Source organism: Bubalus bubalis, chromosome X (assembly GCF_019923935.1).
Source record: "Bubalus bubalis isolate 160015118507 breed Murrah chromosome X, NDDB_SH_1, whole genome shotgun sequence".
Classification (NCBI taxonomy): Eukaryota; Metazoa; Chordata; class Mammalia; order Artiodactyla; family Bovidae; genus Bubalus; species Bubalus bubalis.
Window position 1 is genome coordinate 30608441 of NC_059181.1, and position 13087 is coordinate 30621527.

At 41.0% G+C, this 13087-nt stretch overlaps 1 protein-coding gene across 12 annotated transcripts in view; it reads right to left on the minus strand.

Annotated features, from left to right (window-relative positions):
• The window catches only part of DMD (dystrophin), a 2402664-nt gene that overhangs the window by 89269 nt on the left and 2300308 nt on the right, over window positions 1-13087 (minus strand). For all 12 annotated transcript variants that reach the window (XM_025277237.3, XM_045164452.1, XM_045164449.1 and 9 more), the window contains 3 exons: window positions 11739-11940; window positions 9463-9548; window positions 7320-7477 (listed from right to left, as the gene is read on the minus strand). In XM_025277237.3, coding sequence (XP_025133022.3) covers window positions 7320-7477; window positions 9463-9548; window positions 11739-11940 — 446 coding nt within the window. The remainder of the gene's footprint in view (window positions 1-7319; window positions 7478-9462; window positions 9549-11738; window positions 11941-13087) is intronic.

Below are 13087 nucleotides of genomic sequence, written 5' to 3' on the forward strand. Positions count from 1 at the left end.
GTTCATCTTGGTGGGCTATTCTCATGTTAAAAGACACTTTGTGTGTGCTAAAGTTACCTCAGTTGTGTCTGACTGTTTGTGACCCTATGAACTGTAGCTCACCAGGTGCCTCTGTCCACTGGATTCACAGGCAAGAATACTGGAGTGGGTTGCCATGACCTCCTCCAGGAGGTCTTCCCAACCCAGGGTTTGAACCCATATCTCTTACGTCTCTTGCATTGACAGGCAGGTTCTTTACCACTAGCCCCATCTGGGAAGCCCAAAATACACTTTAGATAATCATAACTAAGGCTCAGTTAAGTACCTACTGCTTCCCTGGTGGCTCAGAATAAAGAATCTGCCTGCAATGCAGGAGACCAGGGTTTGATCCCTGGGTCAGGAAGATCCCCTGGAGAAGGAAATGGCAACTCACTCCAGTATTCTTGCCTGGGAAGTCCCATGGACAGAGGAGCCTGGCAGGTTACGGTCCATGAAGTCACAAAGAGTCGGACATGACTAAGTGAATAACATGTGCCCACCTCTCTAAGTGCCCCACCTGTATTAGCTCATTTAACCCTCCAAAGTGCTCTAGGTACTTAGGGGCCAGGAAGCTCAAGAAATGTGTCCAAGGTTGCATGCCCAGCAAATAGCAGAGCTGGTATTTGAATCTGGGCAGTCAACTTCAGGACCTACATGCCTAACCACTCTGCCACTCACTACTCCAGATGTCCTGCAATGATTTGTTATTTACATACACATACACACTTGTTCTCAACAATTGAGGCTGTAATTTATTCCCATTTCTGTATTAGAGCAACTATGCTGAGATGATATTCATTTTTGTCATATGAATATAAAAATCCAGAGGACAGATGAAAAAGCAAGTTATTCATTTTGAATGCATAAATACAATGGGAGGCAGAAAACAGATGTAAAATAAACAGATTTTGACATGCAAGCTCTTGCAGGTGAAGCATATTGAATACAAACTTGATGCACTCAATGCTATCTAAACAATGAAGTCCTTAAAATGTTTACAGAAGAAGATGCTACAAAGACTATTGGGGGCGGGGGGAGGTGAGTACCTCTCACGGCACTGCCAAGGACCAGTTGACAGATACGTGACTCTCTCTGGAGTCACTTAAAAGTGTGAAGTGCTTCCCAACTAAGAGGAAACATTATTTGATTTCATCTGGAGGTAGAACTTAGATACCTGTAATTGGGATTAGAGTATTTTCAATAAAGAACATAGAATGTGAGTGAGTGTGTGTGTGTGTGTGTACATGTGTTGGGGTAGGAGTGTTCATTTATCCACATATCCTATTATAACCTAAAATTCATATAAAAGACTATTTATAAACACTTCCTTAGTTCAGTCTAGTATTTGAATTGGCTATAGCCATTTATTTCTACTCACATGGTTTAGCAGAAGGAAATACTAGCTTGGAACACAGGGAACTTGGGCCGGATGTCTCATTCTGACATAAATATAATTGCAGAATGAAGAATATATTCACTCTGCCTTTCTGGGTTTCAGTTTTCTCATCTGAAAAAGGAGGCATGTGGACAATGTCTTACGCTCTTTAAGGTGCTCTGTGTGACTCACTGCCAGGAGCAGATCTGGCCTTCCCATGGTCGCAGGATCAATCTATTCTGTCAACAGGGATAGTTTCATGGAATATGAGAGCCAATCAACCCGATGATGCATTAATTGAAGCTGTATTTCCAAAACAAACTAGTTTCAAATCCTCAGGTCTACTACTGCCCAAATGAGTCATTTTTCCAGTACACATGTTGACTGTCATATCCTTTGAAGGTAGAAACAGATCTGTTTCCCCATTTAATATCAATGAAGATACTACTGTCAAACCCATACATTGATAGTGAATTTTCTCTTTTAAAATTCATAGGCATGACTTCATTTCTGGGCTTCATGGATAAATACCTTGATGGACCTACACTGATTTTAAAATAGGCAAAGCATTTTCTTTGGACTTGGGGATTTATTTTCCTCTTTCTTTTAAAAAGTTTTTGTGTTTTTTTTCCCCAGTATTTTTTATGGTGGTAAGATACACATACTATAAAATGTACTATATTAACCACTCTAACTGAACAGTTCAATGGTATTAAGTATATAGGAAACCTATAAAAAGATCACCCAGCGGGCACCACATGTGCAAACACCACTCTCCTCCTGTGTCTGCCAGGCCCTTCTCTTGAGCCAGAAGCTGACAGTTACCAACTTGTAAAGAAGGAAGTTTTCGAGTCGGTGACAAAAAGACAAAGGACTTAAAAAGAGTGTAGACTGAAGTCAACTTCTTCTGTGAGGCAGGGAATGTATTTGTAAGAGAAACAAGTACTTTTACTGCCGTTCACTTCCTGGGGCTGGTAGACAGAGCAGCCTTTGAGCGCCGGCATGCTCGAGCCACCAGCCCGGCCTCATTCCCAAGGTCTTAAATGCTTCAAACAAAGGGCAGAGGGCATTGTTCACTCCTGCTATCTTTCCCTACAGCAAACACTGAATTTTCATGCAACCTGCACAGCTTCCGAAAGGCAAGCTGACGCCAGAGCTCCCGGCTGAGGAAAAGGCTGACGGGGAGAGGATGCCAATTCTGAAGGAAGAATTCACAATGGATCTGTTCAAGCAGACCACCAGTGACTAGCAAGGCGAGAGGGTCTCCAAATCTGAGTCATCTAAATCTTGCCCAGCTCTGTACCTACAGAACGTGTCCAACATTCTTCCAGCAACATCCGGCTTGCCAATACTCAACGTCTTAAAATGAGGCATCCTCTTCTCCCCAACACTCCTATGTTCCCTGTTTTGTTATGGCATCTTGTATTTTGGCAGAGACCTAGAAAATATGCCTGTTATTTCACCTTGGGAAGCTGGAGAGTCTTAATATCAAAAAGAGTGTATTGGGCTTCCCTGGTGGCTCAGGGGTAAAGAATTGGCCTGCCAATGCAGGAGATAGGTGTGATCCCTGGTCTGGGAAGATCCCATATGCTGTGGGGCAACTAAGCCCATGCGCCACAACTATTGAGCCTGTGCTCTAGAGCCTGGGAGCTGCAACTACTGAAGCCCACGTGCCTAGAACCCGTGCCATGCAACAAGAGAAGCCACTGCAACAAGTCACTGCAAGGAGAAGCCCCCATCACCCCAACTAGAAAAAAGCCCATGCAGCAGTGAAGACCCAGCACAGCCAAATACAAATGAGATAAATAGAAAATTTTTTAAAAGAGCGTATTTGGGGATGAGGAGGAACATGACCCAGCGGGGAGGAGAGGGAAGTGCTCACTGGACTAGGAATCAGACTCTCCCACCAGCTGAAGAAATGCAATGCAGGGGCCACTGATAAACTATTCACCTACTGAAACAACAATAAAAACAACCCTGAACCCAAGCCTGCCAATTCTGTTCTCCTCAAAGGGTTGGGGAAGATTAAATGAGAGAACTGTGCAAACAAAGCTTAAAAAATACTATCATCAGTAGCAGTCATAACAATATTATGTACACAAACATGGTCAGTACAAATAGTAGCAGTCAGAAGCTGTTACTTGGTAGTGAAAGCAAACCATGGGCAACTATGGAGACAGATCAGGAAAGGTCTGAGAGTGAAGCAGAGAAATCAGGAGCCATTCCGTGAACCAGGGAAAGAAATGGGAGATTTCTAAGGATGGTGTCATACAGCGATTGCGCGTGCTTAGTCGCTTAGTCGTGTCCGACCCTTTGAGATCCTATGGACTGTAGCCTGCCAGGCTCCTCTGTGCATGGGATTCTCCAGGAAAGAATACTTGCTACTTGCCTGGAGTGGGTTACTATTCCCTTCTCCAAAGGATCTTCCCAACCCAGGGATTGAACCCAGGTGTCTTGCATTGCAGGCAAATATTTTTACTGTCTGAGCTGCCAGGGTTCTAATGCTGAAAATAGAGTGTAGCTGTTACAGGGATGTGGTGAAACAAGAGGCAGCAGGTGAATGAAGAAAGCAGGTATCCCACAGCAGAATGCAACGGGCTGACAGGGACGGAGCTGGCTCCTGATGAGAAGACAGCCCAATGGAAAGCAGAGTTTCTGCTCAGGAGCCTCTGGTCCTGACCACCAAGTTCAAGACAGTCAAAGGCCAGAGCTTACTTCTTCACACCATGAAAGAGAAATGGTAATTCTATGACCTGATAGTGCTAACTACTGCTACAATGGCAATCTTATTACAATATAGAAATGTATCAAATCAATATGTCCCAACCCTTCAATTTACATGTTAAATGTCAGATTAAAAAAAAAAAAAAGACAGCGAGAACCAGAGTCCAGGGGAGGTGGCAATGTCAGTCCTGCAAGGTAATGAGATAATGGTTGCAGCGGCCCTGAGGCCAGCCCACCTGACTTCAAGGCAGGACCCATCACTGAATACAGATGGTTGTCGGCAGGTGTGTGCTCTGACCCTCGCACTCAACCCCAGTCACACGACACACACAACTGTACAAATATATGTGTATATGAACACTCTGTATGTGTGTGTTTCACAGTAAGACTGTAAAAAGTCACTGAAACTTGACTAAAGAAAAAACAATACTGAGGGAGAAAAAGTAGGTCACTGCAAGTTGTTTTGCAATAGGATTTGGAAAAAAAAATGAATCTGGATTATTTGTGGTCATTTATACTCATTGTATGGGAGTTACTTGTGTCTATGTTCTGGAGGAGAAATGCTAATATAGCAACACATAAGAAAAAACCCAGAGAAAGTGATAGTCTATTCATGTTTTGGGAGATTACAGTATGAGGTAAAAAAAAAAAAACATGTATTTCTCCACATCTGTTTTACTTTTGTAGTTAATTTGCCATAATTTGGGCAAAACAATCCGAACAGTGTATGTAAACAGCCTTCATATATGTGCATTTCTTTAATCTGCCCAGTTAACTATTAATTGAATGCTAAAACTGCTTTAAATATGTAAATATTCTGCCAACAAAGCCTTCTATAGTTTTATCTGAGTCTGTGGTAAGACTATATACAGGTCTAGCCCAGTTACTTATTCACCTAGTTCTGCCAGTAATGAGATTAGAATGGAATGAGAAACCCCATACATCTGTAGTTCTTAGGATTTAAAAAACATTAAGAACACTGCAAATAATGTACAACTGCAAATATCTCTTCCTTGAGTACTGGTGGTATTACAAATAGGAGCATCTTTTGACCAAAAGCCATGTGGTAATACTTATCAAAAGCTAGAAAACTGTTTATATCTGGTAATCCCATTCCTAAGAATTTATCCTAAGGGAAAAACTTGAATCAAAGAAAAGAGCTAACTGCATAAAGATGTTCACTGCAGCATTATCTATCTTACCAAAAAGGGGGAACAACCTAAATGTCTATCCATGAAGTGATGAGGCACTTGGGAGGAAGAGGATATTTGTGGGGACATGGATGATGGTGCAGAAAAGGCACTGGAGCAGGATGCAAAAGAGAATGGACAGGAGTGTGCCGACCTACTGACAGACATGAATGGAAGCATGAACCTCTGACTTGGTTGTTAAGCCTATGGAAAGGCAGCATCCAGCCCTTGGAAGAATAGATGAATGTCAAAACTACAATCAGTTCAGTTCAGTTGCTCAGTCGTGTCCCACTCTTTGCGATTCCATGAACTGCAGCACACCAGGCCTCCCTGTCCATCACCAACTCCTGGAAACTGCCCAAAATCATGTCCATTGAGTCAGTGATGCCATCCAGCCATCTCATCTTCTGTCGTCCCCTTCTCCTCCTTCCCTCAATCTTTCCCAGCATCAGGGTCTTTTCAAATGAGTCAGCTCTTCACATCAGGTGGCCAAAGTATTGGAGTTTCAGCTTCAACATCAGTCCTTCCAATGAACACCCAGGACTGATCTCCTTTAGGATGGACTGGTTGGATCTCCTTGCAGTCCAAGGGACTCACAAGAGTCTTCTCCAACACCACACTTCAAAAGCATCAATTCTTCGGTGCTCAGCTTTTTTCACAGTCCAACTCTCATATCCATACATGACCCACTGGAAAAACCATAGCCTTGATTAGACAGACCTTTGTTGGCAAAGTAATGTCTCTGCTTTTGAATATGCTGTCTAGGTTGGTCATAACTTTCCTTCCAAGGAGTAAGCATCTTGTAATTTCATGTTTGCAATCACCATCTGCAGTGATTCTGGATCCAAAAAAAATAGTCAGCCACTGTTTCCACTTTTTCCCATCTATTTGCCAAGAAGTGAAGGGACCAGATGCCATAATCTTCGTTTTCTGAATGCTGAGCTTTAAGCCAACTTTTTCACTCTCCTCTTTCACTTTCACCAACAGGCTCTTTAGTTCTTCTTCACTTTCTGCCATAATGGTGGTGTCATCTGCATATCTGAGGTTATTGATATTTCTCCCGGCAATCTTGATTCCAGCTTGTGCTTCCTCCAGCCCAGCGTTTCTCATGATGTACTCTGCATAGAAGTTAAATAAGAAGGGTGACAATACACAGCCTTGACGTACTCCTTTTCCTATTTGGAACCAGTCTGTCATTCCATGTCCAGTTCTAACTGTTGCTTCCTGACCTGCATACAGGTTTCTCAGGAGGCAGGTCAGGTGGTCTGGTATTCCCATCTCTTTCAGAATTTTCCACAGTTTATTGTGATCCACACAGTCAAAGGCTTTGGTATAGTCAATAAAGCAGAAATAGATGTTTTTCTGGAACTCTTGGTTTTTCGATGATCCAGTGGATGTTGGCAATTTGATCTCTGGTTCCTCTGCCTTTCCTAAAACCAGCTTGCACATCTGGAAGTTCACAGTTCACCTATTGCTGAAGCCTGGCTTGGAGAATTTTGAGCATTACTTTACTAGTGTGTGAGATGAGTGCAGTTGTGCAGTAGTTTGAACATTCTTTGGCATTACAATAGGAAAGATTAAAAAAATGATAGCTGTGTCAACTGTTTACCAACAGTTACTGAAAAGAAGGTTATGATGACAGTATTAGGTTAGGGAAAAAAGTAAGAGACCATGAAACTCACCTACAGAGGTCATTTTCTTGTTTTACAAAGGATGTCTTTGGCCGGAGATTTATTTCTTCCCTAGCTGAATCACTGCAGATTCACGTTCCCACCAACATCCTAGGAGCCCGTGTGGTTCTGGCTCTGGTCACAGGCTTCTTTCCCTTCCTGTGCACTGTCCTCTCTCCCCAAACCCACAGTTCCAGAAGCCACTGCCCACAGAGGTTTCAAAAATCCCCTACCTACATGCCTACGGGAGAGCTAATGTGAGAAACTACAGTTCCATGGTTTTCCATTAATTCCCAAAATGCAAAAGAATAAACATGCTACTCAAGAATGTGAATAACTTACGAATTGGAAGCAGCTCCTGACACTTGGCTCAATGTTACTGCCCCCAAAGGATGCAACTTCACCCAACTGTCTTGGGATTTGGATAGAGTCATGTAGAAGGAGGCCCAGTCTGCGCTGGTCACAAAATCCTGTTGAACTGGCCACTTGCTTGAAAAGGTCTACAGGAGGAAGAAGAGAATTCCAGCAATGAAAAAGTAGCACCAAGTAGATGCCAGCACAACTAAACCACCTGCTCAATTCCAGTACCAATTCTCAAGAGGAGAGAGGGGTTCCCTACTTGCCCAGACGGGTTGCTTCTACTGTACACTAATCTGCACATTTATTACTTTTATGGATAAAGTTAATCACCACTGTGTATATATGAAGTGTGACAATGTTTAAGTAAACCATAGCCCTGTAAGAAATGAGAGTTTACATACAGTTCTGACATGTGACTTTTTCCTAAGCCAGAACATAATCCTTTGGAAAATAGTTTATATATAGGACATGACCTCCATCATACAATAAATGTTTTAGCATTAAGAAACATAGAGTGGGCCCAAAGAGCTATCCCCTGTGGACATCAGATCCCAAAATATATCAAAATCGGGACCACACAGCAACTGTGTGCTAGAAATGGGTGGAGCAGAAGAGCAGCCCCTGAATGATAGCAGGTGCCCCAAATAGGTGGATTCACAGAATGAATGAATGCACTGAACACTTGTAACAGCTTTTGATCTCAGAAATCTAATTATTTTAATCCTATCTTATATTTAAATAAAAGTTGCCAAGAAAGTCAATCCATGAAAGCTTTTCCTACTCATATGCATACTTTAAACATTCAGAAATTCAATGTTTGAATGGGATATTTATTTCAGATAGCAGTGAAAATACTTGAGATCTCCCACACACCAACCCCCCAGCTCTCCAGTACATCCACAAAATTTCAAAATTATGAATTACCTTCAAACATCCCAGTTTGAAGTTAATATTTTTTGTTTGGCCAACCTCCAACCTGTTCCCTCTTAGTATAATAGTTGAAACACAGGCTGGAAGCGTCCTTGGTTTATCAAGTAAGTATTATGATGTGCTGGTACTTTACCATTAGCAAGCTTAGAGTAAAAGCTAACCTACAACAAGTAGCTACAATATTTAAAGGACGAAAGCCCACAGAAATATTCTGTTTCATCCAAAACATATTTTCAAACAGCTAACAAAAGCTGTTCTTTTTTCTTGGGTTCTTAGGATGAGAAAAACTCAAGTGGAAAGTACATAAAAGTGAGAGCTAAAAGAGCTTGTGTATTCTGTGGTTTACTCCTAGGGGGGAAATGAGCAGTAGGACACAGAATGGCTTTGGAGGAATTCAATCTCTTTTATCTTCTGCCTATCCTTAAGCTCAGCACATCTCCACATCCCTGTGTGGCTAGGCCTTAGGGGAAAAGAGAAAAGACAAGATATACTAGGTTTGTTTAATATTCCTACCAAAAAGATTTCTCATGAGCATTTAAAGGGGAAAAACAAGTACATGCCTTCACAATGGGAATGAACGGTTGCTTCGTCACCTCAACCATCCCTCTGCTAGCATTTGCTTTTAATTTGGATTTACAAATTTTACACAGAAGAGCCCAATGGCTAATCAAAAGGAAATTCTGTAAGGTGATATTTACCCTGTAAGAAATGGCAAGCTGTCTCTCAAATAATAAAACGTTAATCACATCACAGAATTGGATATGTCAGTACAATTCGCAGTAAGATGATTATAAAATAAACAAGGTTTGTTGAACATGAATGCCAGATAGTACTCTTTAAATAAGAATCCAAATATGAGGCATGTGCATGGATTAAACCTTCACATTTATTTTTTCTGACTTAGACAAAGGGGTTAGGAAATCAGACTTTATCCCCGAGGAACATGTGTTTTATTCAGACACAGTCGATGTAATGTAAAATAATACTCGTACTGGAGAAGCTAATCCTCGTTCTCTACTTAAATACCTACAATTTCATGTCTGACAGAGAACGGCACAAACCAAATTTTATGCCTGTCTAAGAGTAGTTTTACATCTTACACGAGGAACCTGCTGTCAACGAAGAACACTGTGTCATTCCCCATCTAGAACTGGGGTAATTAGCCAACATTAATAAAAGAGTACACATGACTTACATCTGTACTTGTCTTCCAAATGCGCTTTACACAGAGAAATGATGCCAGTTTTAAAAGACAGGACCCGGATCCTCCCTGTTCGTCCCCTATTATGAATAATCAAAGCAGAAAACAATTACTGACACTTTCTTGAAAGATAAACACTTCTTAGTTAAGGAAAAAAAAAAAAAACTTGGATGTAGGAACTCTATTGACCATTGTTTTATTAAGATCATTAACGTTTCTGAGTTCATTATCTATTTGGCTGATGACCTAGAATGAAATGGAAATCTGACCAACTTGACCGGTGAACATTTACCAAGTTTTCAGTTTCTAAAAGACCTTACTCGAATGGTAAGCATTTCTCTACATAAAATAAGAAAAAGATTCTTTTATTTATCTTCGGAGAGCCACCTGGGTTTAAGTAGATAAGGGGAAGAATTACTAGTATGTGCTAAGCAATTTACCCACTTTGGTTACTGAAGCCAAAAAATTACCAGCAACTAACTGTTCTGCCCTCTTCAACACTCATTTAGCTTTTCATCAGATTGCTTCTTACTGAGAAGAAAATTAGTCACTTCAGGCCACAAGACACATAGTATAAAATATGAACATTTATCTCTATAAGAAAAAATATGATACAATCTATTAGAGGGCATTGGAACAGATGATCTTAAGGAGCAATTTTAAAATATCCTATTGCTATAACAATGTTTTAACATACATATGCTTTTACTTTACATACAAACCATTCCACATGACAAATTTATTAACAAGTTCATTGTATCCATGGGGAAGGCACAAGTTTTTCATTTTGTAAAACCTGTCTTTTGATCATTTTCAGCTTTTATTTTGTTATGAAAAACAACTGAACCATATATCCTGGTTCAAAAAAAAGTCTATAGAATAACTGCAAAGGATAGGTCTCAAGAGTGGTTACTTTTAGTGAACAACATGCTCAGCTTGCAACTGGTATAATTTACTAAATATGTTAGTCAAACAGAAATCCTGGGTCCTAATACATTCATGAAAAAGTATTATCACTGGAAAGTTTTTACCATTTTCTCTCTTTAAAAAGGCAAATCAAAAGTTTCACAAATTTTATACTGTAACTCAGGTCTTCAAGGAGTTAACATTGTCCCCAAATAATTTTCAGGCATAGAGAAGGGAAGTCATATACTCAGAATTCATTTGTACATCATCTGCAAAGAAAATGGGTACTGAAATATATTTGAGGGAAGACCTGAATAGAAACCCTTCTCAAAGCTAATGTAAGTATAATCTGCAATTAAAATCCGACATGATCAAGGGCTTGGTAGATAATGATGAGAATTCAATAGCCTTGGAATTTAACAAGCACTATCTTAGCAAAATAACAAAGGGAAAAAAAAGGTATACATTTTAATCCAGGAGGTAGTAGAAATCTACAGCAAAGGCAAAACCAAAATAGTTGCTATGCGACTCCTTTAAGAAAAGCTTCCCAGATTTCTAAATGTGGAATATGTTCTTGCTGACATGTGAAATCAGGCATATAATGAGTTTGATGTCTAAGAAGAATTCAGTTGAAATTAAGACCAATTCCTGCTGCTACCTTCCTCAGTTGTCTTCATTAAGCTCAAGACAAAACTGGCGGGGGAGGGGGGGGCAGCAATCCCAAAGATAAAAACAAGTACTCTCTCAGATAGAGGGATGAACAGAGGTGCCAAACTAAAACTTCGTCAATCCTTATTTATATATATTAAAAACAAAAACAAAAACAAATAGAATTCCTCGGTTTGAGGATCTGAATTTGCTGTATTAAGGGCTTTTTTTTTTTTTTTTTTTTGCATAACCATTCACACTCCTCTGCAAAAATCTCTTGAGTATCAGCTAACACTATTTGGAGCTGGGGACAGGAGTGTCGCACCTCCAGGAGCGCATCTCTTTGGGTAGAAGGAGCCGCACCCAAAGAGGGTGGTCAAGATACACAAGCTAGCAAGGGCAAGAACCAATGGCTACACGCTAACTCATCCTACTACTGGAAAAATGAGTATCTCGAGGTTTTGTCTGCTTTCTAATTTGAGTGCAATCTACATCCTAGTTCTTTACCTCCCAGCATATCAAAACATTTTTTTGGTTCCATTAAATGCAAAAATGATTAATCACAGGGATAGCATTTGGTCACACAGCTTCATGAAACTTTCATCCTGAGGACCATATTTCTAGACCAAAGCCCTACTGTGATGCTAATTACACCGTCACCGTTCTGTAAACTAAGCCTCCCGTGGTAGAGTCTGGAGAAAGCCTGCCATACGTACGTATCATAAACATTCAGCAGCCAATTGAGACACATATCCACGCAGAGAGGGACGTTGACCAGATTGTTGTGCTCTTGCTCCAGGCGGTCATAAATAGTGGTCAAACAGTTAATGATCTGCAGGATGTCCATGGGCTGGTCGTTTTGCTTGAGGTTGTGCTGGTCCAAGGCATCACATGCGGCTGACAGGCTCAAAAGATCCACTGCAAGAGCCACAGAACATCATCGGTCATTTCAAGGGGAAAACCCTCTGTCACTGTTTCTGACAATCCTAGGAGGACGGTCTTGTACCCTTCAGTAGGACGGTCTTGTACCCTTCAGTAAACACCAAACCCGAACCCTACCCTCTCTTATTGAAGTGTCTTCTTCCCATCCCTTGGCTATGAGTTTGATCAGTAAGGTAAAGAATCAACCTGCAATGCAAGAGACCCTGGTTAGATCCCTGGGTTGGGAAAATCCCCTGGGGAAGGGAAAGCCTACCTACTCCAGTATTCTGGCCTAGAAAATTCCATGGACTGTGTAGTCCATGGGGTCGCAAAGAGTCAGACACGACTGAGAGACTTTCACTTATTCACTTATTCACAAGCTCAGAGGTTGTTCTGAAGTCTCACTGGCAATGGGTGAAGAATGAGTGAAGAGACAGTACTTATGTCGGAACTATTGGGCAATTTTGGGGAGTTAAAGGGACCCATAGTGTTCTATAGGAACAGAGTTATTTCCACCCAAATCACGGGGGGGGGGAAAAACTGTTTTACTAGAGATTTTCAAAGGTTCCTAACAGGAATTTCTTGTATTAGTATCAGAGAAGGTCAGTTTGATTAATCTGTATGGTTAGGGTTGTATAAATTCGATTTCCAGCTATGCATTTATAATCATTAAGTATTTTTCTCCTTGAAATATCAGTCACTTCCTAATTTCTCTTGCTACACTAACACTAGGTGAAAAATACTCAACGTCACTAAAATTTTCTATAGACAAACTAAATAAGTGCGTCACCTATCCAGTTTTCAGATGTCAGGCTCACTTGTTTCTCCTTTCACCTACTATGTATTTCATGCAGGAGATGCGTGAAATTCGATTCCTGGCTTGGGAAGATCCCCTGGAGAAGGAAATGGCAACCCACTCCAGTATTCTTGCCTGGAGAATTCCATGGACAGAGGAGCCTGTTGGGCTACAGTCCATGGAGTTGCAAGGAGTTGGACATGCCTGAAGCAACTGAGCACAGCACAGGACAAGAACTTTGTAAGTTTGGTGGGAAGTGGGAGGTTTCCATCATCTAAGGTGGTATTTAATGGTATACCAAAAGACAAACATGTATCCAAAGTGAAACCTCAACCTTGTCCAGCATCA